At 32.1% G+C, this 23,631-nt stretch overlaps 1 protein-coding gene across 1 annotated transcript; it reads left to right on the top strand.

Annotated features, from left to right (window-relative positions):
* The first annotated feature begins 2,531 nt into the window (after positions 1–2,531).
* Positions 2,532–23,278, top strand: LOC110991385 (homeotic protein empty spiracles). The gene is made up of 3 exons (XM_022256766.2): positions 2,532–3,058; positions 13,307–13,479; positions 22,842–23,278. The coding sequence occupies exons 1-3, from the start codon at positions 2,617–2,619 to the stop codon at positions 23,028–23,030; spliced, it is 804 nt and encodes a 267-aa protein (XP_022112458.1). The 5' UTR covers positions 2,532–2,616; the 3' UTR covers positions 23,031–23,278.
* Positions 23,279–23,631: the final 353 nt, after the last annotated feature.

The following is a 23,631-nucleotide window of genomic DNA, read 5'->3' as shown; positions in this document are numbered from 1 at the left end:
ATTCACCGTACGAAAAAGTGTTTAATGCACACATAGACAGAAAGTCCATTGGTTCATAGCCGGGGATCGAACTTACTACCACAGGAGGGAAAGCCGGACGCTGAGTCGTCGGCCAACTGCTCCTATTTATTTATCCGAATATTTATATAAAATCAAATCAAAATCCGAAGTCGTAATTTCAAGTCCGCTGTCAAGCAATACAATTACACTAAAAACTATAACCATAGGTAGATGCTTATAAAGGTAGGCGAAGCTTCAAATAAATGTACCTACTAAGTATCTATCAAAATAAAAATAATAATATAAGGGAGATGTTACAGTTATCTTTATTTATTTTATATGTTAATGTGTCGATATAAATATAAAATAAAACTAAAAATGCTTTGTTTATTTTAATCCTTTGGAACGTGCAATGTTTTATCACAAAACATTATTTAACTAATTAATGTATAAAGTAATAATAAAATTAAAATAATATTTTAGAACAACTTTGGTATGTTAGGCTACAGTTCAAGATTTTTAAGAGATAAATTTCTATTTTGCAACATTTAAACACATAATGAGGTTACAATTATGAATGTTACAGGAGCCAAATAATAATAGCCATTTGTAGTACATACTACAAATGGCTATTATTATTATACATATATATGTATATTATTTTTGTTAGTGCTTAAACATTATAAATCAAAAGTATAGAAAACACAAAAGCAACACTAAAGGCTACAGTACATATGTACTTAAATTCTTTATAAAGTTATGTTGAAATAAACTTTTAAATTTTTGGAAGCAATCACATCCCAGTTGGCCAAAACATAAGTACATTTTTACCATTAAGTACAACTTTCGAGTATTATTCTGGTTTTAATAATAAAAAATTATTTGTTATTAGACAAAAGCTAGAGTGTGGCATAAACAGTGCTCCGAATATATATTAGTGTTTTTCTTTGTGATGAACACATTTAGGTCACTTTAACTGGACAAGATGCATGATGCTACCATTTTCCGAATATAGTAAGAGTTTTAGAGTTACAGAAAAACAAAAAAAAGTTTATTATAAAGTGTAGGTATTATCTGTGGAAAGGATTATTTATGACACGAATGTGTAATATCTGTGTTCTAAATTCTTCTGTGTACCATATAGCCGATTAATTGTAAAAATTTAGTTTTTTATGAAAATTTATTAAACGTTTAATGTATCTAAGTATATGCCCAGGGGATCTCTGTGCTTCTAGAAGGAACTAGGCTGGCTTAGTTAGCCATGACTTAATGAGGACCTAATGAGAGCTTGTGTGCGGATAATGAGTCCATCGACCTTTTGTATTTAACCGTTTATATGTACAACTAATATATTTTTTAAGAAATAATTGTGATGGTTGTTGAAAAAGTATTAGCAATTTATTTCTGCTAAAAGTTATGAATTAATTATGCAACACGAAATATCATGTAGGCACAATAAATCCAAAGCATTGTAATAAACATTACATTAATTATACAATCTTGTATATCGATGTAATAACAAAAATCAATTACAGCAATCAAAACAATTTTAATTAAAAATCAAAGTATTTACGAAACACTGTTTGTAATGGCGGAAAATTTGCGTGAAATTCAAAGCTTATCGCGTTTCATTAAAATTTAAATCAACAAGACGAAGCCACAATATTATTTTATTATCGATAAAAATTATTGCCCATTTATTTTTTATATAGGAGTAGCATGTGGTTTCACTCTGACGAATTAAATCTATATCATATTAACAAAGGCATAAACCTACCTTTGCCTATTGATACCAAATGGTGGTAAGTAGGGACCTACATTTCAAATTTTGCAAAATAAATTTGTCAGACACATGATTGAAGATTTTTGGTTCAATTAATACATGTATTTTAGCTAAGGATTGAAATTCAATAAATTAATAGGCTTCTTTAATATTTGCTACATTAAGGTATATTCTAAAATAATATTTCATAACGTAGGTAATGTAACAAAAAATATATTCAGAAATTTCCCACATAAGGACACACAAACCATATATCTCTTCAATAATACGGATAAAAATTATTACCAATTCATTGTATACAAGGCGTCCCGCAATTTTGCACGGAATCGATTATTCATCGGAAACCGATGAAAAACTTTATCTCGATACATTAAGCTAATAAAGCATTCGAGTTAATTAAAGACTATCGCTGCGAACGCAAAAAGAATCAGAGACGTACCCAATCCGCCGCCTAATTGAATCATAACCAGCTAAATTTAAAAGCCCCACAGCCCTATTAGTACATCGCAGCACGAACGCATCACACCATCTGGCTGGTTGAAAAACTCCGAAAACCGCCCACCGAAGAAGGCTCTATATTTCAAACCCTCCCGTTATCTCCGGCCGACCAATGGGATTAAACCTGTCCTATTAATGAGAGTCGTTTAGTTGCGCAGTAACACCCATAGCGCGAGACCAGCCAATAGAAACACAGCCGTCCATGTTAAAACTTTTTTGAGAGAAACAGGCGTCGGGCGACCGTCGGCTCATTCGTTCGCGCGCCGGCGTGGCGTACGTGTCGCATCATGGATTGTGTCTTTGTGTTGTGATTGTGTTAAAGTGACTGTGGAAGCATGATGCCTCTCGCACCGACACCTGTGGTCGCGGTGCCATCAAAACCGAAAATTGGATTTAGTATAGACAGTATTGTGGGTGCTGAGAAACAAACTTCGCCGCCGCTAGGCAGTCCCGGGTCGCCTTCACCCGTCGCTTCACCCCGGAGTCCGTCTCCGAGACCATTACTGCGGCCAAGCGCGTTACCAGCTATGTTTCCCTCGCCTGAGCTGAAGAGGCTACCGTATTTAGACGCTCAAACCCATCACCACCAGTTCTTAGCGCATTTTCAAGGCGCGGCGCTGGCTGCAGCCCTCGCTCATCAGCAGCAAGGGTTTGGGGCGCCCCTACCTCCGCACCCACCTCCTCACCCCTCGGCCCCGGTGCCCAGGGAGTCCTATCAGCTGTACCCGTGGCTAATCAATAGGCATGGAAGGATTTTCCCGCATAGATTTCCTGGAGGTAAGTGTTTTGTTTTGATGTTTATAAACATAAACAGAAAATTGTTTTGTTTAAAAAATATTCTCCTCGTACTTTATTTTAATTATGCTCGGCAACGATTGTCTTTATTATTATACACAAAAGATCTGATCAGATCATTTTTTATGCTTTCGTTTCTAACAAGATTTGAAGACAAATAAAATCATAAAAAACTATAATACATTATAATTATTTTTTCCTTTAAAAACTCTTTTGTAGAAGAAATTTATTTAGATTATTTTACGCTAAATTGAATTTTGGAAAAATATTTTTTTTGAAAATATAGTACCTAAGCCTTTTTATTGATTTCTATCAAAGTTATTGAATTACTATTTATAGAATTAATACATATTAACTATAACGCAATATGTATAATTTTTTAAACAAAATAATAACGAAGGACTTGCATCGGGGAATCGCAATAGTTTGCATAAAATCAAAATGTTAACCTATTGTCTTTTGTTGTAAATCTGTTCCGCTGTTTTTGCGTAATTTCCAAACATACAGATAACATAGTCTAGTATAAGTACAATATCATGTAATTATGATAATTAGCCGACATTGCACAATCTTCATACTTCACGGATTTAACAATTGACCGTGGCAGTGGCCGCTACTTAGGTTTTTTTTTATATTGTTTAATTTAATAAACTGGGGATGAATAACATTCTATTAAAAAGTTTTAATAATTTATTTTATTTTAAGAAAATCCACAAACGAAATAGATTCAAACGCAAACATAGATAACAGTTATTATGTAAAAACTAATACCAATACCAGTCTTTAAAGGGCCGGCCACGCACTTGCGAGTTTTCTGGCAAAGTGATGTTATTACTTTTCCTCATCTCTTATAAAATCAGTATTTCTTAATTCTTTATGATAAAGAAAATGAAAATGCCAGAGTTTTCCGCTTCCTAATTTCTTCTAAGGCTTTCTTTTTGAGAGGACAAGAACTAGGCGGGAAAGTCCACCAAGTTTTGATCTATTTTGAAGTTATACTTCTTTTGGCGCGATGGAGAAAAATGATGAGAGTGAATTTTTACGATGCGCGCGCACACCAACACCTAAATTCGACATCGTAAAGTTAGGTCTAGGTGGCATGGAAATCGATAACTATGTTCAAGTTGTATATTCTAGTATTTTTATATTCAGAATAGGTGTTTTGTAACAGTACAATTAAACAGTGTGAATAAATAAATATTATTTTGTTGCTTGTAAATCTATTTCAAATACGATGGTAATAGTATTGACTAATAATTTATTTATTTAAAAAAATCTTTACGATTAATTTTGATATTTATCGTTAATCACTACTGCATTTTAGTTATTTTTTTCCATGCGCCAAAGAAGTATAACTTCTAACGCGTGTTAATAACTCACACTCTTTTTTGTTTTTTGAGACCAATATCTATGAACATTATTATAAAGAAATTTAGAGCAACACCGAGCCGTAGGTAGGTACTACTCGTAGGTATAAAAACTTCTGAATTTATGCGTAGAAATTAAATTCTTATATATACATTACATAAACTTAAATTGTTCTTGATTTCACGGTAAAAAATAATAGTACCTAATACAGATACAGTAGGTACCTACATTACACACGACAGTAATTATAAAAATTATCAAGAATAAAATCAAAATTATTATTTAGTTTATTAAATCACAAATGTATAATAATAAACAAAACAATAGTACAACAACATTTTTTTTATTGGTCTAAGTGTTGCTTAGTAAGTTGAACGAGTTCAACTCAACCCTGCGTTTGATAGCCGGGATCGATTCAGATACAGTCTGATCGCCTACTGGCTACATGCATCACAAAACAGATACTGATATCTGAGACAAAGACCAAAACTTTTAGGTTTTTTTTGTTGTTTTGACAATTAATCCTCGCCGACTATTGTTATCATTGCATGAAGACTTCATGTATTTAATAACTTCTCACATATTTATTTTATTTAAACACATCGATAATTCATAAAAATACATTCGAATTTCGGATCTCGTTTTTTTGTAATTCGTCTATCATTTTTGAAGTGTCACTAATCGATATTTGGTTAACGCCATAAATTCTTTTATCTATTATTAGACAGCTTTGAGATAACTCCACTGTTACTAATAAAGTAGCTATTTTATATCTTCATTGGTTAGATGACATTTTATCTTATCAATAACATGAATCGTGTGATGCATTTTATCTACTGAATGTGTTATAAGAAAATATTCCTATCATTAGTAGATATTAGTTGACTATTTATTGATTATTCTCTTAAACTTATTATGATTTAAAAAAACCCCTGGTCTTGTCCGCAGATACTTGAATTCGTTTCTTTTATAGGCATTTTACTGTAACCATTGATTATTATTGGATCTAAGACATTCGAGGAACGAGGAAGTCTTAATTGCGCTAATAATACTGGTGCACAACAAAGATTCGCATACATGACCTCTCGGTTGAAAGTAGTACTAAATACTACTGCTATATGTAGTATAAAAATGCGTAATTACTTATCATCACTTAAGAATGTCAAAAAAATAACATTAGACACTTCTTAAATCAAGGCTGTAAATCGGACAAGAAGAACAGGTAAAAACCTCTCCAATTATTTTATGTAAAGATATATGGCTATATTCATTCGTATGCATAAACTAATTCTTTATTGAGCAAATAAATAAGTTTACAATATTTAATGGCCATGCTCTCATTATCAATTATTTCGTTATATGTCTCATTAAATAAAGTTATCTAAAACGTCCAAAGTGAATTCTTGAATCATGAATTATTAAACTAATAAACAACATTTATGAAACATTGAATTTATGAACATCTATATTAGTTTGTATCTTGTATGTTAAGGTGTTTGGCTACGAGCTGTTCAACAGCTTAAAATTTTATTTTACTGCAGAACACCATTATTAGATACCACAAATCTCAATTATATAATTTTTATTGTGTTTTATCTGTGGACCAAAAATAATATGTCATTGACAAAAAAAATTCTGTCTATTTCTAGTTACGTCGCATGTCTAATGTCAGTATGTAATGTACATACGTTTTACATTTTTTTTTAGAAAATTTGTTAGATGTCCTGATAGACAGTAACGCTACATCTAAATCTATATCTAAATCACCATTATGAACTTCTTTTTTACTATGTACATAATAATAGCATTACATGTTTCATACAAATTCAATAAACTGTAATTAGATTTACGGCGTAAGTCTAAAGTATAGTCCGCCTTAAGCACTTTTAATTAGTTCCCGCTTGAAGGCAATTTTCGCCAAATATGACAATAATTAATTTTCAACGCAGTTATAATTTAACTGTATATGGTTGACAGTGTTGAAACTTAACACCAATACAATTCTAAAAAACACATTCTTCATAATAATTATGTGCTACATATTTCTTTAATTATTTCATTTTATACTGAACTAAAATACAAATAAATTTTTTTTAAGTAGGCCGAACTATTTACATTGGCTTTATGTCAATTATTTTAGTTTTTCTACAATAAGTTTTCTACAAGTCGTAGAATTATTTTAACGATGCATGCTCGTGCATCTTGGGGCACTTCCTAAATTTGGAAAAAATGAATTGTCACTGAACTAATAAAGATGTATTTCTCCCGTCAAAATCCAATACAGTTTTGACTTAGCGTTAAATCTTGTTCAGTCATACCCTTTTTTGCGACGCTTCATTTTATTTATTTACAAAATTATATACATTTAAATTGTTCGTATTTCGACGTAACAGTGTTGTCAATATAACAAATAGGCACTGCCGGGCCTTAATATCCCACAAAGTTTTTCGCAAATTTTTATCTATCTATTTTAATTTAATCTTGACATGGCAAATTTCGGCGTTACGCGTTGTTCGCTATAAGGCCTCGTAGCTGGTAATATCATCCTCCATACATTACTAAAATATTTTGACATTTCGATAGTAATGTTAAATGTAAACGATTAATATCAGTTTAGACATTGAATAAAGTAATAAAAAATTATCATTGTCTAATTAAAAACTTATTTTGTATACGTCGCTTTTGGCTTGTCCCATTTCATAATTACTCGATATACGATAACCTTTAACATGTTACATTGTAGCGCTCGTTTCATTAGTCGTAATTATTGCAGATAACTTAATTATAAAGATTATTAATGAGAACTAAGTTCGTATGACCTAGGCACTATGCCCGGGTATAATGTGCTATCAAAATGTTAGATTTATATTTTTTATCAAAACTTAAAAAAAAGATTCTTCAATAAAAAAATAAATGTAACAAAGTACATGTGTCAGAAGTGAAACTTCTTTGTAAATCAAATGTTTGTAATTGGAGTTGATACATCGATACCTTAACTCCCTCAATAACTGTACGAATTTATTAATTTTTATTTTTTCTTTTTTTTCTTTGGATTCTCTTTCGGACTCCTACTTTACTCAGATTCTTAGAGTCTTCCATTAAAATATATCTATTGATATATTTATAATTACATATCTAAAGAACAGAGGAACTAAGCAATGAAATTGCTTGCTTGACATTTCGTAAAGACCTTTTGTAGCTTCAACGTATTAAAATCTAATTAAATGACATAAGGATAAGACCGAAGAGTCGATACTTAGCGATCAGCATGACTCAAAAATGTCAGAAAGTTTTTGAAGCATGACCCCCCATATCGATTACGAATATTCGCGCCATTGTATTGAATCTGTCAATAAAAAGTGTCATGGCGTCACAAGAAAATAATCACCCCAACAAACACCCTTCGATAATATTATTTTTATGAACTCCGTTACAGAATTTAATTAAGCTGGATTAAGTTTTTATAGACACGTCAACTAAACCTATTTTTATTCTGTAGCGGTTTAACAAAAGAGGCATTGTCGCGAGGCGGGAACGAGCACCCGCGATTATCAACCGACGCCATTGTTGTTCGAAATTTGATTGTTTCCTAGTGATGTTCTTCGTCGATAATTTCTAAGTCATAGACTATTCATAGTTTGGTAAGGTGTATAATTTCTTCGCAATTATTGTACACATCAATTGTAATCTGAAACATTATATAAACAGAACTATGATTTCGACCTGCTGCCAGCGTAGCTACTATAGGTAGTCCCGTTAATTTATGGCTAATTTAAACCGGAGATTAATACTTAACTCAATAGATAAAGTCCAGAGTTTACAGGCTGTAAATATAAATTTTACTACATTATTCAGGGAAAGGATTAAAACATTGATTTAATTACAGTCACTTTACTAACTACGACAAAGTTGTAAAACTCTTGATTACATCTAAAATAAATTAATCCAGCCAAGATTATGCTGTATAAAGGTGTAACATAATGAGTACTAGCAAAAACTGCGAGTAACCGTGTTTGTTTATGGCCCTATCAATAAACTATCTTTATACATACTGTTCCATTAAAAATACAATGTTTAAGCTAGTAAAATGTTATAGCTGTAATTAGGTACGTACAGGACAAGCATAATGTTCTCTTGTTCATGATTATGATCTTTAATGATACGCTCCATCGACTATTTCGTCCATGTAAGGCACAATGCGAAATTAGTTAACTATCGATAATCGTTCATTGAACTACGTCACTAGCATCGCCTCGTTAACGTTGGTAGCACCGTACGTCACATCTTTCGTTACGCGCCTTTTAATAACCCCGATTGTTGCCGGATGCGTTTTTTTCAACTATATTTCTTTAAAGAAATGAATGGGTTATAATTGGATGTAATTTGAGAGTACTTTGTTGTTGGTCGAGCGAGATTAACAAGCGTTTTAAATTAAACTATTTATGTTCGTTGTGTTGGCAGCAGCGTTCAGCCATCTTGAAACAAGATCGGTAGTTAGATGAAGTGATTTACGTTTGGGTCGAGACGTAGGATGAGAGAATTTATGATAAATTATTCAGTCTGAGCTGTTTAAAACTAATTAAAGGAGATATTTGTTCAGTTTATAGCTTGACAAGATAATTCGTTTTGAAAAAACGATTCCTAATTACTGCCTTTCATTTTGAAATTGACTGAGTTAAATCTTTGTGGGTTTAGTTTTTAGTGTGATTTTTTAATTGTGGCTTTTTTGATGAGGGTATAATTATAGACTGCTAATCGTCTATCGAATTTTATAGCAGGATACCTACTAATTTGACAGATTGTGTAATATATATGCTGTCTCTGTGTAGTGAGTGTTCTATCTATGCTTCTTTACTATAAGTATATAAAAAACGTCAATAGGTATCATTCTTTTAAATTTAAACTCAAAAAAGCCTACAAAAATTATCTTTGTCTAATTTTAAACAAAACTGCTAATTTGGTCTAAGACTTAAAGGTGTCGCCTACGTGTATGTCAATTTGTATAAACTGTCTATGTTCTGCTGACATAATAGATACAAACGATTTGAACCACCATTTTGTGGAACCACCTGCCCACTGAAGTATTTCCGAACCAACTCGACTTAGGGTCGTTCTAGAAGAGAGCGTACCAGTTCTTAAAAGGCCGGCAACTCACTCGCGAACCCTCTGGCATTGGAGTATCCATGGGCGGCGGTATCACTTAACATCAGGTGAGCCTCCTGCCCATTTGCCCCCTGTCTATTAAAAAAAAAACTCAATAAGAAATATCTCTTAAAATTCTGCATTAAAGTGGTCGGAAGCAATGTGCGTTCCGTGTCATAGGATTTGATTTGCTTATCTTAGACCCACTCCCCAATCTGTAAATAGTTAGAGAAAAATTACTACAGCAACATTGGAGAGCTTTTAGTCTGTAAATTTTAGAGTCATAGTGTGTCATAGATGTACCTATTACTTTGTAGTATATTTTACTCATGATGACACAACACTAGAGTCGTAGTCATAAACAAAAGTTGTTTTTTTTTAATGAATATGGTGTCATCATTAGAACATTGTCTGTGCGCTATCAGCATGACCTGGTGTCACGGAATACATAAATTCACGGTTTTACGATCAAGATAGTTTCATTGACGTCCACCAATCGTGCTTCTATTGCTTATCTACATTTTTTTGTACAAGTATCAAATTTTAAACCAGACTGAAAAATATAATTATTATTCTACTGTTTCGGGACTTTTCACAAGCGCCATAAATATACAAAGGTTGGGTAATAATGCTACTGGGTTTAAAACACGTGTAAAAATTGTTTATTATAAAAAATCCATTTGCTAATGAATAAGAAAAAGTGCGGGTTTTGATATTGTATTTATCTACTATTATTTTTATTGTAAAAATTGCTTCAGTTACTGAAAAGCAAATAATATACAAGAAGTGTCCATAATAGAGACTGTAAGTAGGGTTAGCACTTTCTAATGATAATGTTATGTTAAATGATGTCTTTGTAGAGTGATAATTTAAAAAAGTATACGCTCAATATGTATATATAAGACTTAATAATGTTTTAGGTTAAGTTGGATAAAACGTTGGACTAAACTACAAAAAAAATTGTTTAATTTTTCACGATTCGTTAGCAAGTACTGTATTTTACGATGATAACTATTTAAACGCATAATTTTATTTACGATGGTGTTTATACTCATAATTATAAATCTGTATATTGTAACGTGAGTAATTACGCAAAATAATATTGCATTTAAACAAACAAAATAAATAGTTACACGATATAAAGCGATGTTTTGTATAAATTACGCTAAAATAATTGCGAAATAATGTTCACGTAACAACACGTGACGTTTAAATGATCACATTGCGTGTTTTAAATGTTTATATTTTAAAAAAATATTTTATTTTAAGGATAAATGTAGTTTGAGTATATTTGGTTTACGCTACTTTACATTTAATGTTTTTTTTTAAATTTTTTTAAAGTACATTTCGTATTTTACACAAATCATGGAGAGATTAAATATAAATTAAAGATTTTTTTTTATAAATTGTCTCTTCACAGAGACACAATTATACATTACTATATAGTCTTAAAGACTGATGATTCATTTAAAACTAATCTAATTGACTATAACTATACTACAGTTTGGATACTATTTTTTCGATTGGCTTTAAACAATAACTATTTAATAGATATTTTTAATAGCAAATTTTTAACTACGTAGTACAAGAGTTCAAAATTGAAATCGGGATGCGGATAACATTTACGTTAGCTTTATAATCGCTAAAGATGCCTTTGTAACCTTGCCTTACCTTCATACGCTTGTAACACGCTCCGCCGCGCCTGACTGAAAACAAGTCAGCGACAGTATTTGTGAAGTTTTTAAACAATTTATTCCATTAAAACTACATAGTTATTAAAAAGTTGTGTTTTACGTATATTATACTTATATTGAATAGTATACAAATGTTTCAGTTTGTCTATCTAGGGGATATAAAACTGTCAAGATCATCAAAATTTTAAAGCATTTTTTTTTAATTTTCGGCCAGGTTTTCCCTATAACCTCTAGATGGGACAGAGGGGTCTACTGTGAGTCTCCATCGTGTTAGGTCCTAAACCTCGTATTTTACCTCGCTTCAAGTGTTTTCGGCTCTTTTTGCCTCATCTGCAACTGTACGACGCCAGCTTTTCCTGGGCTGAGCTGCCGCTTTCCTTGCGGATTCCAATCAAGTGCCTGTTTGGGAATATGATGGTCTCTGAATAAGATGGAATTAATTTCCATTTGCGCCGCTTGATCTATTGGCTAATCGGGGTTTCTCTGCAGCGCTCCCAAAGTTGCCCGTTAGAGAACTTCTCAGGCCAATTGATGCCTAGATTCGGTTAGACGAGATAGCGGTTAACGAAGACTTGGAGTCAGCGCAAGATATCTTTGCTGACCTCTTTCACACCCATAGAGCAGCACAGATTTCACGTTTGATCCGAAAATTTTATATACTTATGAGTCTTGACCATATTCCTAATGTTTATGGTTTCTTATTAACTATTAAATGATTCTATAAGCTGGTACAAATAGCAAAATGCAAAGAATATTTTAAAATATCTATGTAATATATACAGTATTCGGTTCTATATAATATCTATACTCAATATAGATAATGTGAAAAATAATGATACCCTTATGAACTTGAAATGTAAAGTCGCAATTAAAGAATCATTAGCCGTTGCGTGACCCACTCGTTGGAGGCATTTATAATCTGTATGTCGGTCTAATTGCATCTCCAGTTTTAGTTTATGTTTAATTCAAAAGTGGGGTAAATTGCATGTTTTTGTAGAATCGTGATGTTCTTATGTCTACGTCTTAATTAGTGTCTTAATAACATTAATTAAATGTTTCGATATTTATAACTGTGCATTTGTATATAATGTATGAAGTGGGTGAGGTAGAAACTAGGCATAGAACGAAATAAGACTGCCGTATGTCAAAATCGGTGAATACAAGACTGCCTTATGTCTAACCAGAGCGAACTAAGACAGCCGTATGTCAAAATCCAATATATTATTTTTGACATAGTGGAGTCAGACTTAGCGCAAAGTTTTCGAATCCCTTTCAATATTTGCAAAAATTACAGTTGAACGAACTAAAACTATGACTATTTGTAAAAGAAAACTTGATGCCTACTATGACTTGCTTGTAATGACATTATTATATTGCTTTTCTTTGTTTAAGGTCTGCTGTAAAAAATGTACTTGCCGCTTAAAAATACCAGGATAAACGACATATCTTTATAAGGAACAATAGTATATAAGCTAACGATGATCGATCACAAATAATTATTATCTGTCTGACATTTATTTAATCGACTGGTTTCATAATTCAAAGGTCTTTGTGTGAACATGTTAATTGGTTATAAAAATGAATGATATTCCATTTGAAAACGGCTAATTAATTTTGTAAAGGTTTAATTGCAATTAATTCTTGCATATTATTTTTATGTGATAAATATACCGTTCTTTACGTTTACTTTAGAATTTGAAAGAAAATATCTAAATTACGGAAAATTCTATGTACCAACTACTCAATAAAAGTTTAAAGACGGAGCGTGGGACTGTTATTTTGATGTCTGTTTTAATATATCTACAGCGTTATGTTATGTATAAGTTCTTTGCGTTACATATATTGATCGGTTCACAAATATCATAGTAAATATGTAATAGAGTTCAGGATTTTCTTTATTTTATACTTATGACGCATTTCCATATATAGTTTAATGTTCCCAACGTCTTTTAATTTTTTTTTTAAATTCATATTACATATTTTTGATTTATTAATATTTTAATTAACATTGGCTAACTAATTTCAGGGCCAGACATCCCCGGTTTCCTCCTGCAGCCCTTCAGAAAACCGAAGAGAATCAGAACAGCCTTCTCACCTTCACAACTTCTTAAATTGGAGCATGCATTTGAGAAGAACCATTATGTGGTCGGGGCAGAAAGGAAACAGTTGGCTCAGGCCTTGAGCTTGACTGAGACACAGGTGAGGAATAAAATTTCAAAATGTTTGTCTAAATTAAAAAGATAACTGAAGAGATTTATTTCCAGAAAATTATTTTTAAATATTGTCAATAGAATTCGAAGCAAATTAATAATTAAGTACTAAATATTTCGAGAATTAATTTGTGCTCTCACACTGATACGATATGTCCTATAATATATTAAATTTTTAATGCGGCCAGCGTTATTTATATAATTCGATGATAAATTCTATAACCCCCTGCCAAATATACAGGATTGTAAGATGACTCTTGAAGTCATTGATTAATCAAGAAAGTAACTATCACAGTGTTCGCTAATTATGTTAATTGAAGAAATTAAAACTGAATACAAATGGTATCGAGTTGCGTCTAATTGTTGGAAGCTAATAAATACGTTATTACGCGATCATTAGCTCTAGTTGCTCGCATCCGTGTACCGTTCGCCAATACAATTTAATTAAAAAAGTAATTTCAAGTCGTTTGAACGATATTATATATTTCTAATTCACATAATAATAATAATTAAAAATGAATAAAAAGATAATAATAAATAAATTTAAATATTTTAGTCCATGTGGCAGAGTACCCAGCTGTATTGTGATACTTATTCGTTAATCGAGGAATGCTCTTAGGTCCTCGGTTCATGAGTCAAATAGCGAATATTACACTTACCAATATGAGTAACTTATTAATAAAGTTGTTTTAAACTCATCAATATATTGATTACCTACGGAATTTTAGCAAAATTCGATTTATGTAAACATTTTTTGGTAAAATTCTCTAATTCACAGTTAAACGTAATAGATTTTTTTACACTTTGTTACCTTATAAAAAGCAGGTTACATTTAAAAAAAATATATAATAGGGGGGCAAACGAGCCTGCGGGACGCCCAAAAAGGCAGTCATCGCAGTCCATTGACACCCATTTTTAGTGGGTGCGTTGCCGGCCTTTGAAGGAGGAGTACGCTTGAATTTTGAATAGTTAGAGGTCGTATCTCTCAGGGAAGACCCCCGCCGGTGGTTGATTCCACAGTTCGCAAAAGAAAATGCCTTGTGAAACGGACTGTGGGAGGTTTCCAGCCATCAAATTATTTGGCAACGGGCGGCCTTATCGTTATCAAGCGATTTCTTCTTGGCAATCCTAGTACGGGAAAATAAAAAATAAGTACCTACTGAGGGTAAAGTACAAGAAATAATAAACACTTAAAATATAATTATCTGAAATGATTATCCTTTGTTCGTCTTTACTCAATACTGAAATTGTATCATTTTGAAAATCTTTTGAATGAATCGAAAGAAAATATCTAAACGCACATTTTTGATATATGATAAAATATATATCTACTATTGTTATATTTTGCTGACGATCCATAAACAACAGACGGGTGTGGTCGCGAACGAAACCTCGTTTCTACATTAGTTTTTTAGTTATCCGTTGCAATGCAGCCCTGAATAATTTACTTGTTTGAAAGTTGGGCGTTGGCTGATTATCTTGTTAGGTAATTTGGCATACTTATGTAAAATCATATTAATTATTAAAATGCACGTGAAGTGTATACATTTGTTGGTTTATTATTTCCTGAATTAAATATTAGAAATCGCTTAGAACATTTCATAATTTGGTATTGTTTAACATCATAGCATAGTGTTGCTTATGTTATATAGATAATAGAACTAAAACGGTTTTATAAAGTAAGATATAGAACGACTAAGATACTTCTTAAGAGTTTAAAGGTTTTAATGTTTAGTAATGTAAATATTTAAACAAATATTCTTAATTTCTAAGGGCTTAGAATAACCAAAAATAATAAACCTGACAGTTAAAGAAGACTTAAGTTAAAGAAACTATGCTCTTATAGTAGAAATTAAATAAGTATTTAAGATAGTCTATCGTCTCTTTCTGTCATAGAGTTTTGAGATAAAATGCAACAGCTGATGACGAACGGCGTAATTAGATTTTTTTACACAGATAAGTAATTTCGTCTATCTCGAGCCTAAAGTTTTGCGTTTACAAATTCGCGTGTCTGTTCCGAATGACTTCAGAAATTTCGTTGATGCTAATAGCCCTTCAATTAAACGTCGTAAAACTATTAAAATCCAAACTGCTCCATATTAAGAAAAATATAAAACAATGAAAATAGGCAAACCGGCTAGTTACTGCGTTATTAGCAGTCTAAAAAAAATAATGCATCGTGGATGAATTAGCGATAAATTGTTCGCGGCATGCGATGTTAGCTCGTTGGACATATAAAAAATCATAATTATCTCTTCAAAGTTGCCTGGTTTTCTGATGGCGCTACGAATAGACTTATAGACCAGATAATGGTATCTGTGAAATGCGCCGGAAAAGTTTTTACACAGTGTGGCATTATGAAATAATTTATGTTGTTATTCTAAAATTAAATTCTTGTACATTGCAAGAATTGCGAGCCTTTCAGAAAAGTCAGCGAAATAAACGATTAAGCTTTGTTATATTTACTGTTTTAAAATTTAAATAATGTGCTTTCGTATGTTTTAATAAGTAAGATATATATAGAAGATAAATATCTGGCAAGATTTTAGAGCAATATGTTTTTTTCTTAGTAAGAAAAAATTACAAGCATTTTCGCCAACATAAGATACAATAATCAAATTATATACAGTAAACATTTTATCTTAATAACTCCTTATAACGTGGTGAGCAGCTGTGTGTAATTTACTTAATCATATAAAATTGGTATCGTGTGTAACCTGCTTTTATAAGGCAGTTACACACGAAGTGATAACATAAAGTAAATTATAAAGGTGTATTAATAGAACTGCGCATCAAAACATTCTGTTTATGTGCATATTAACCTTTTTATTTATAATTTTATATTAAGATTGCGATCTTGTGGTCTAAGTTTTTGTGGCAATCATCGACTGTAAATTTTGCTCTTTCGTATATTTTTTCTTTCCAGAAGGGTGTACATGAGTTTGTAGTGAATAGGTACTGTAATTATTTGACAGGTGATATATCAATGTTTAATTAATATAATTAAATTAATTACATGACAACGCACACCAGTCTTTTAGCCGGAATTACAGTGACATATCAAAAAAAAATCGTCTGTAGGCAACCTACAACTGATTCTGTGATCTTTGCATGCTCGTAATGGCGGGAATATTAAATGGCGTTTGGCGGGAACGAAACAAGTTCGGATTTTTAATAGCGGAATTCGTTTTGCAAACAACACCAATTGCATTGACCTTCACCAAACATTGGTGCTGGAGGAATACACGATTATTAAAATGAAAATCGTAGAACACTTAAGTTCTCTCAACTCTGAGGTCGTCCGTTCAAATTACGCTTGTTCGTGGGTTTGTCTTTCTATGGCCGGTGACACACAGTGAAGGAAAATATCGACAGGGCACCGAAGAAAAACAAATATAGAGAGTCATATTAATAAAACAAGAGTTGTATCACCACTGGATTAATGTTTATGCTGTTATTTTAAATTTATTTTCAGTTAAATTTATTCTTGTATATTCAGTGGCCGATGTCAGATATCTCTCATCAGGTACATATCTCTTTATAAAAAACCTGATGATTGACCCTCTGGCATCGAGAGTGTCCATGGGCGGCGGTGTCATAGCATCAGGTGAGCCTCCAGCCCGTTTGCCCCCTGTTCTATAAAAAAAAGGGGAAACCGGCTAGTCTTAGAATGAAATCGTCACCGGCTTGCCAGGCTAATAATTATCACTTACTTGCTTATTCGATTAACACGTCATGATCATGAAAGAGATCATGAGGCCCAGACCTGGGAAGGTTGAGGCTAGAAAGGTACCACTGATCAATGAGTAGGTACGTAGGACGATAAGACCATTCTCAAAGTGGAATAGTGAATAAGCAAATAAATAAATTGTTGATTTACCTTTCATATGGTCTTCGGTTTTTAAAGACGCTAAGACCTTTCAGTTACCCCGATAATAAAAATTTACATAAAAAATCATATTTTGTGGAATCCGTGTGCTACATAAATTTTCCACCCTAGCAGGGTGTCGTGTCAATATAGCAGCCTCCCGCGGCTCCGCCCACCTACGCATGCGCTCAAAGGATGCAGACCCCCCCCTGGAAAAGGGGGAAAGTACCTATGTTTGTTTAAAGGGTACTGAAGCTCCTAAACGCGTTGATCATCTTCAATAAGTATCGATTGTAAGTTCACTTATTTGCGGGAAATATAAAGCTGATTAACTTCATAATATCAAGTTAAAACATTTCTCTTGAGCCTATAGCGATTCCTAGTATCGCCTCTCCAATTATTGAAATCGCTAATTTTAAAGCATTTAAGTGATGTGAAAAATTGCGATTCCTATGTTTCATTAGAATACTAAACGTTTACGATTATTTTATTCACACCTATTAATATCAATAAAAATATTAAATCCGTTAGAACCATTATAGAATAGCGGATACAAATAATGGTAAGCCATTAACGTTGAAATTCAACAATGTACCATAAAGCTATGTCCGGGGAGAACCGGATATACGTCTATATCCGGATTAATATTGCTAGTATCAAAAATAATTTGAAAAAAAAAGTTAATATAATAATTAAAGTCCTAATTGGCCGAGAAAATAGAATTTTTCAAGTAATTCACAATACATCATCATTGGTACCTGCAAACTCAAATGTAAATCAAACTTATTAACTCGGAAATATATTTTTTAAGAATAGACCTAAGAACTATAGTAGCCTAAGTTTACAGTTTCTATGACATAATACCAAAGATCTTAGTATTTTTATTGATACATATGTATGTACTAAAGTAAGTAACTTACCTATTTTAATATATAATGTATTTTTTTTCAATGGTATACCAAAGATAAAAAAAATATACTATAAATCGATTTAAACATTAATAGGTTGTAGAAAATAATCCATTCAATTAAAAAGGAAATTGAAAGCACCGCTACCGTTAACAGTTACTTACAAAAGATACAATTACCTTCACAAAATGGCTCCTAATTCAAAAAGTAAACATTAATAACAAATAAACTACTATCATATAATTGACTGCCTATTTCCCAATTATTCTAACAAAGAGATTATTACCAGCCAATTGATCTTTCACCCGTCCCTATCCAACAGACAGAAATTAATATATCTATCTCCCTTTAAAAATTGCAACTAGCAACCCCAATTTGTCGTTTCCCCCATCTCTTTCTCTCGCGTAATGTCCTCCCGTTCTCGCGCTAATGGTTCGACAATAAAGTAATATACAGATAAATAGCTTTCCGCTTAAATTTTGGCCCAATTCACATTGTACCCCATAATTGCGTATCTCCCCTTGGCATCTGTCCCGTTCTGGCACGCTGCTCTTTATATCGATTGTCCCGTTTCCCCCGTAATCCGTTGGGAGTATAATCGAGTATATAAGTACTTAATCGCATTTGGGGCCTGAATGACACCCCTATATTTATTCAGTGTATTGCTATGGCCCCTTCTATCTTGTTTGTGGAGACTTAACACGTTTATAGGACCAGTGTTGCCAGAACTCTTATTAAGAGGGATTTTATTCTAACGGTGTACTATTTTAAATTGGACGCTAGTGGCAGATGCGAGGGTTGTTTATTGTTGCCATATAACAAAATTTGAACCATTAAATTTGCATGAAAAGGTTATAATTGTTTAATAGCTTGTTAAGAATTTTCAAATGTTTTCAGAATTTTAATAGGGTTTGTTTAGTTTAATTGCTTAGTGATAATAATACGAAACAGTGCTGCCCTACTGAATTTGGTGCGACTTAATCTTTAAAGATGTAGGTTCAATCCCCGACCATGCAATAATTGACTTTTCTCTCTATATGCGCATTTAATACTCACTCGGACGAAAAGGAAAACATCATGCCGGAACCAGCACGCTTTTGACCCGAAAATGGACACGAGTTAGGCACAGAAATCTATGGCCAAAACCAGTGGTTTGGGCCTGTAGATACTGGTTTTTCTGACAAACCATGTATCAAAAGTAAATAAGATGCTACATCTTATAGTACATGTTACTACTACAATTGTTAGCTCATTTGAACGATTTAGACTCTCGTTAAGAAATGTACAGTTGTTTTACACAAATATTAGTCAATATTTACTATGAGCAATTTACGAATCTCACCCAAATTAAAGCAAATCATTGTCAACCCGCATAATCACAATAACTTAATTAACCTATAACCTCAGAGCAATTTTCGAAAACGCTACAAATCCCAATTCCCTATTAACCGTGTCGCTATCCCCCAGGAACATTTGTCAAATGGCGGTCGTTTGTACCCGCCCCATGGGAAAGCTAACCCTTTGAATGATAATAGCTTGGAAATTTGTATTAGATGGTATGATTGAGGAGTTTTCCTGATCTTCTTTTCTTCTTTCATAGGAAAAATACATAGACTTGATGACTGTCAAATTTCGTCAGATTGTAGGGTTAGTGTGCAATTAAACTCCCGAATTCATTTCCCTATTTAGGATAAAATTTCGTAGCGTAGCTTCTCCATCACTGAGCCTTTTTGGCGATTTTGGCGCCTACCATAAGTATATCGAAGGACCATAGAATATTATTAATAGTCGAATTCGTTCGGAAATATATAGATTCGACAAAGTGTCCCTTCAAGAAACGAGCGTAGGTACACTATTATTATATGGCCGCAACGCACATGCGAGCCCTTTGTCAATGTATCTATCGGTAGAGGTATCACTTAACATCCTCGTTTGCTGCTGTTACATAAAAAAAGAAAAAAGCTAAAACTCCAGTATGTAAAAATAAATTAAAATTTGACATATGGGAATCATTTTCGCAAAGTCTCTCGAATACAGTTACTACCATCCGTACTTGCTGACTTCCCTTTAAAATTTTGAACACTTGCAGTGATACAGTATTTACTACCACAAAATCTAGAATTTAATACGATAGAGACATAGTAGCAACTCGGAATCGAATAAGTCATTACAACAATTCCTTACTACTCTGTATTTAACAGTCATAAAACTTGAAACACAATTTAAACGTGTGAAACACATAATTTCCTTAAATCTTTGTGTTACATTGTTAATAAAGGATTATGGAGTTAACTGGCTTTTATTGTCTGCAAATGATAGGCTTCGTGTCATTATGTAATATTGGTGAGGTAACTTAATTTTATGACTTAGAAATCAGTAGGTACTTATGTGCAAAATATTTATCTATTTATAATTAGGCAAGGACAGATTTCCAATCTGCGTTTTAATTATTATCTTTGAAGACATTTTCTATTATACCGTTCGTTCTCATATTTTCTAGTTATTTTGTTGAAGAAACCTTGTGACCTCTTTCGTAAACAACATGAAATTAGTTATGGTTGTTTTCTTTGATGCTGTAAATCTTGCAAAAGCTCTTGTAGAAATATTATTTACGTTGTTATAAATATCCATAATCTTTATGTATTGCTTATTTCCTCTGCCTTTGCCATTGCCTAATTCCTCTAATTTCCTTATTCTTTTTTTTCAAATAAAAACTCACGCAAGTAAATGATCGTGAGACTCGAGAAGATATAATAGCATTACTTTAAATGAAACTAACGTGTATATATCATGGATGTTGTTAGACGTTACATCAAATTTAAGTATATTTTTATACACGAATTTTTTATCTTCTATCTCGTTCGCACGATGTCCCTCTCTGCCATGCACCATTACCCAAACATGGGGTGTCCACCAAATTGATATTTGATGTCAATATATGAAGTGCTAATGTACCGTGACGGAGTCTTTGTAATCTAATTTTAAGGGATAATCTGCCCCTATAAGTATTCTGGTCATGGCTGATGCAGTTCCAATAAACCCCGCTGTGAATGTCCGATGTCTAATGATAACATATTTCTCCTGGTTTTATCAGGTAATGGGCTGATTTAAGATTTATTATTTCCATAATATAACCTAAATTCAAATGTGTTATTATCATTTCTAACTTGTATGTGTTGGTCTAAGCATGAGACATTTGTCATGTGTATTCGACAAGTTAAAGTTATATAATATTTTTTAATAAATGAAATGACTCGTAGCAAGTACGAATTAGACAAGTTCGTATCATTGCCAAGCCCGGTTTACCGCAGTCCGCACAGACTATAGAATTTAAAGTAAGGCACAATGAGTTGTGTCAGTTACTTGTCTGTCTATGTAAGTCTATTGCGAATCTATAGCCTTATGCTTTGAGTGAGTACTTTAACATTTTGTTCTGTAATATTTATTATTATAATATATCAGTAAGTAATATTTAAAACCAAATCAATTTCCATTTAGATACAGTTGGAATAGAAATTAATTCATTGAAGAACCGAAAAAGGTATGATATAGTTAAACTATGTACTTATCAGGTAACATTGTTACTTACCTATGAAAAAAAAATAATTTAAAAGTAGAATAACTTCCTAGCAACCAATCACATTAACCGTACAAAAGCAATAATTTACGGTTCGCGAAACATATCAAAATCAAATAAAATTTTATTTATCGATGTTTGAAAATGTACACAATCACTTTTAAAGTTATTGAATGTGCACTTATATAATTGAATTCATACCTAATCATATTATATTTCAACTACATATATTAGTTCATTGCTATCAAACCTAGCAAGGCAAGGGCGGAGCACATTCTTTTTGGATATATCTATACATAAAGCATTGAAGAAATTGGTGTTAAGAACTTGCGAATGTCGATCTATGTAGAGTTCAAATTATATTTTAATAACGAATATGTCTTTGAAAATCATGACAAGTTTAATAACACAGTATTAAGGACTTAATTTTTTTACAAAAACCAGTTACAAATAATTTCAACTGAAAATAAAACAAAGATATACCCATTAAAGTAGTTAAGCTGTCACCCACAATCTTTACAATACCCAAATGGTGCAGTTAAATTGTACATTGCCAGCAAATTCGCAAAATTACCATATTTCCTTAAAACTCGGTACAAAGTTAACTGGCAGCACCGTGCATAGATTTCACAAGCCATTAAACGCGTGACAAATTGTTTGACAAGATGGCGGATTGTATTTTTGCGCGGGAAATCTGCTTTGTGTTCGAATAGTTTTCTTTGAATGGAGTTTTTGATATATGAGGGTTTCGATAGTTATTTCAACCCTTTATAGCCGCTCAGTTTACTGTGAATGATTTATTATTTTATATTAATGTTGGCTTTTACATTATGTTTATGTGCGCAACACTTACCGATAGCTTTTAAAAAATAGTCGTTAGTTAATTTTCATAGTGTCATGATAAAAGTTATCTCTTGACTTTATATTGATAATGATTTTCTTACGCTTATTTTTTTGTAGCATCAAGCCCTTATTAAATACTGTTTCGTTTTTCCCAGGTGAAAGTGTGGTTCCAAAACAGAAGAACAAAGCATAAAAGAATGCAGCAAGAAGAAGAAGCAAAGACTGGGAAGTCTAGTTCCTCTGGCAACAAGCCCGATGAGCATTTCAACAACTCCTACGATGAAGATGAAGAACTAATAGATATGGACATGGATGACCTTAGTGAAAGTGAAAATGAAACGTAAAGTGAAATGAACACTAGAGACTTGTAAATATGGTTGTAAATTAATTGTATCGTAGATAAAACAATTCTACTTATTTATTAATTGGATAGTTTTTTTAAAGACTCGAAAATGGTAACCGTTCGAACCTATTATTTTATTGTGTAATGGTCACGCGCGCAGATCCTATGGCGCTGTATCTTTATGACCTTTTTACAGAACGAATGAAAAATTTCATTTAATTAATTTTAATATTTACTACGTATTAAATATGGGCGAATATAAATATAGATAAAAGTTTATCTGTTACAATTTATGTATAAAATATATGCCAGTATATTTTTTATTTTAATATGTATTCATATCATTTTTATGATTACACCTATTTAGCAATTGCTAGACATTTTTTAAAGAAGTATAAGTTAAAATTTACCGAAACTACCATTTTTTTAATAAAACATATTTTAATAAAATAGTCTTAACCTAACTTAACAGTATTCGTGCTGGACCACAATATGAAATGAAATTGAAAAAAATATCTATAATTTCGTATTTAACGACTTTATTGAATTCATAAAATTATATAGCGGTTATAAATGAATTAAATTACTATAACATTCATTAA

Source organism: Pieris rapae, chromosome 2 (genome assembly GCF_905147795.1).
Source record: "Pieris rapae chromosome 2, ilPieRapa1.1, whole genome shotgun sequence".
Classification (NCBI taxonomy): domain Eukaryota; kingdom Metazoa; phylum Arthropoda; class Insecta; order Lepidoptera; family Pieridae; genus Pieris; species Pieris rapae.
Note: the sequence above shows the minus strand (reverse complement) of the source record. Positions and strands in the feature narration are given on the sequence as shown.

What these genes read in the sequence shown, in the direction of transcription:
- LOC110991385 (XM_022256766.2), top strand. Translation starts at nt 2,617, where the DNA reads ATGATGCCTCTCGCACCGACACCTGTGGTCGCGGTGCCATCAAAACCG. An exon ending in CCCGCATAGATTTCCTGGAG is followed by an intron (nt 3,059 to 13,306) that starts GTAAGTGTTTTG and finishes AACTAATTTCAG; the next exon opens with GGCCAGACATCCCCGGTTTC. An exon ending in TGAGCTTGACTGAGACACAG is followed by an intron (nt 13,480 to 22,841) that starts GTGAGGAATAAA and finishes CGTTTTTCCCAG; the next exon opens with GTGAAAGTGTGGTTCCAAAA.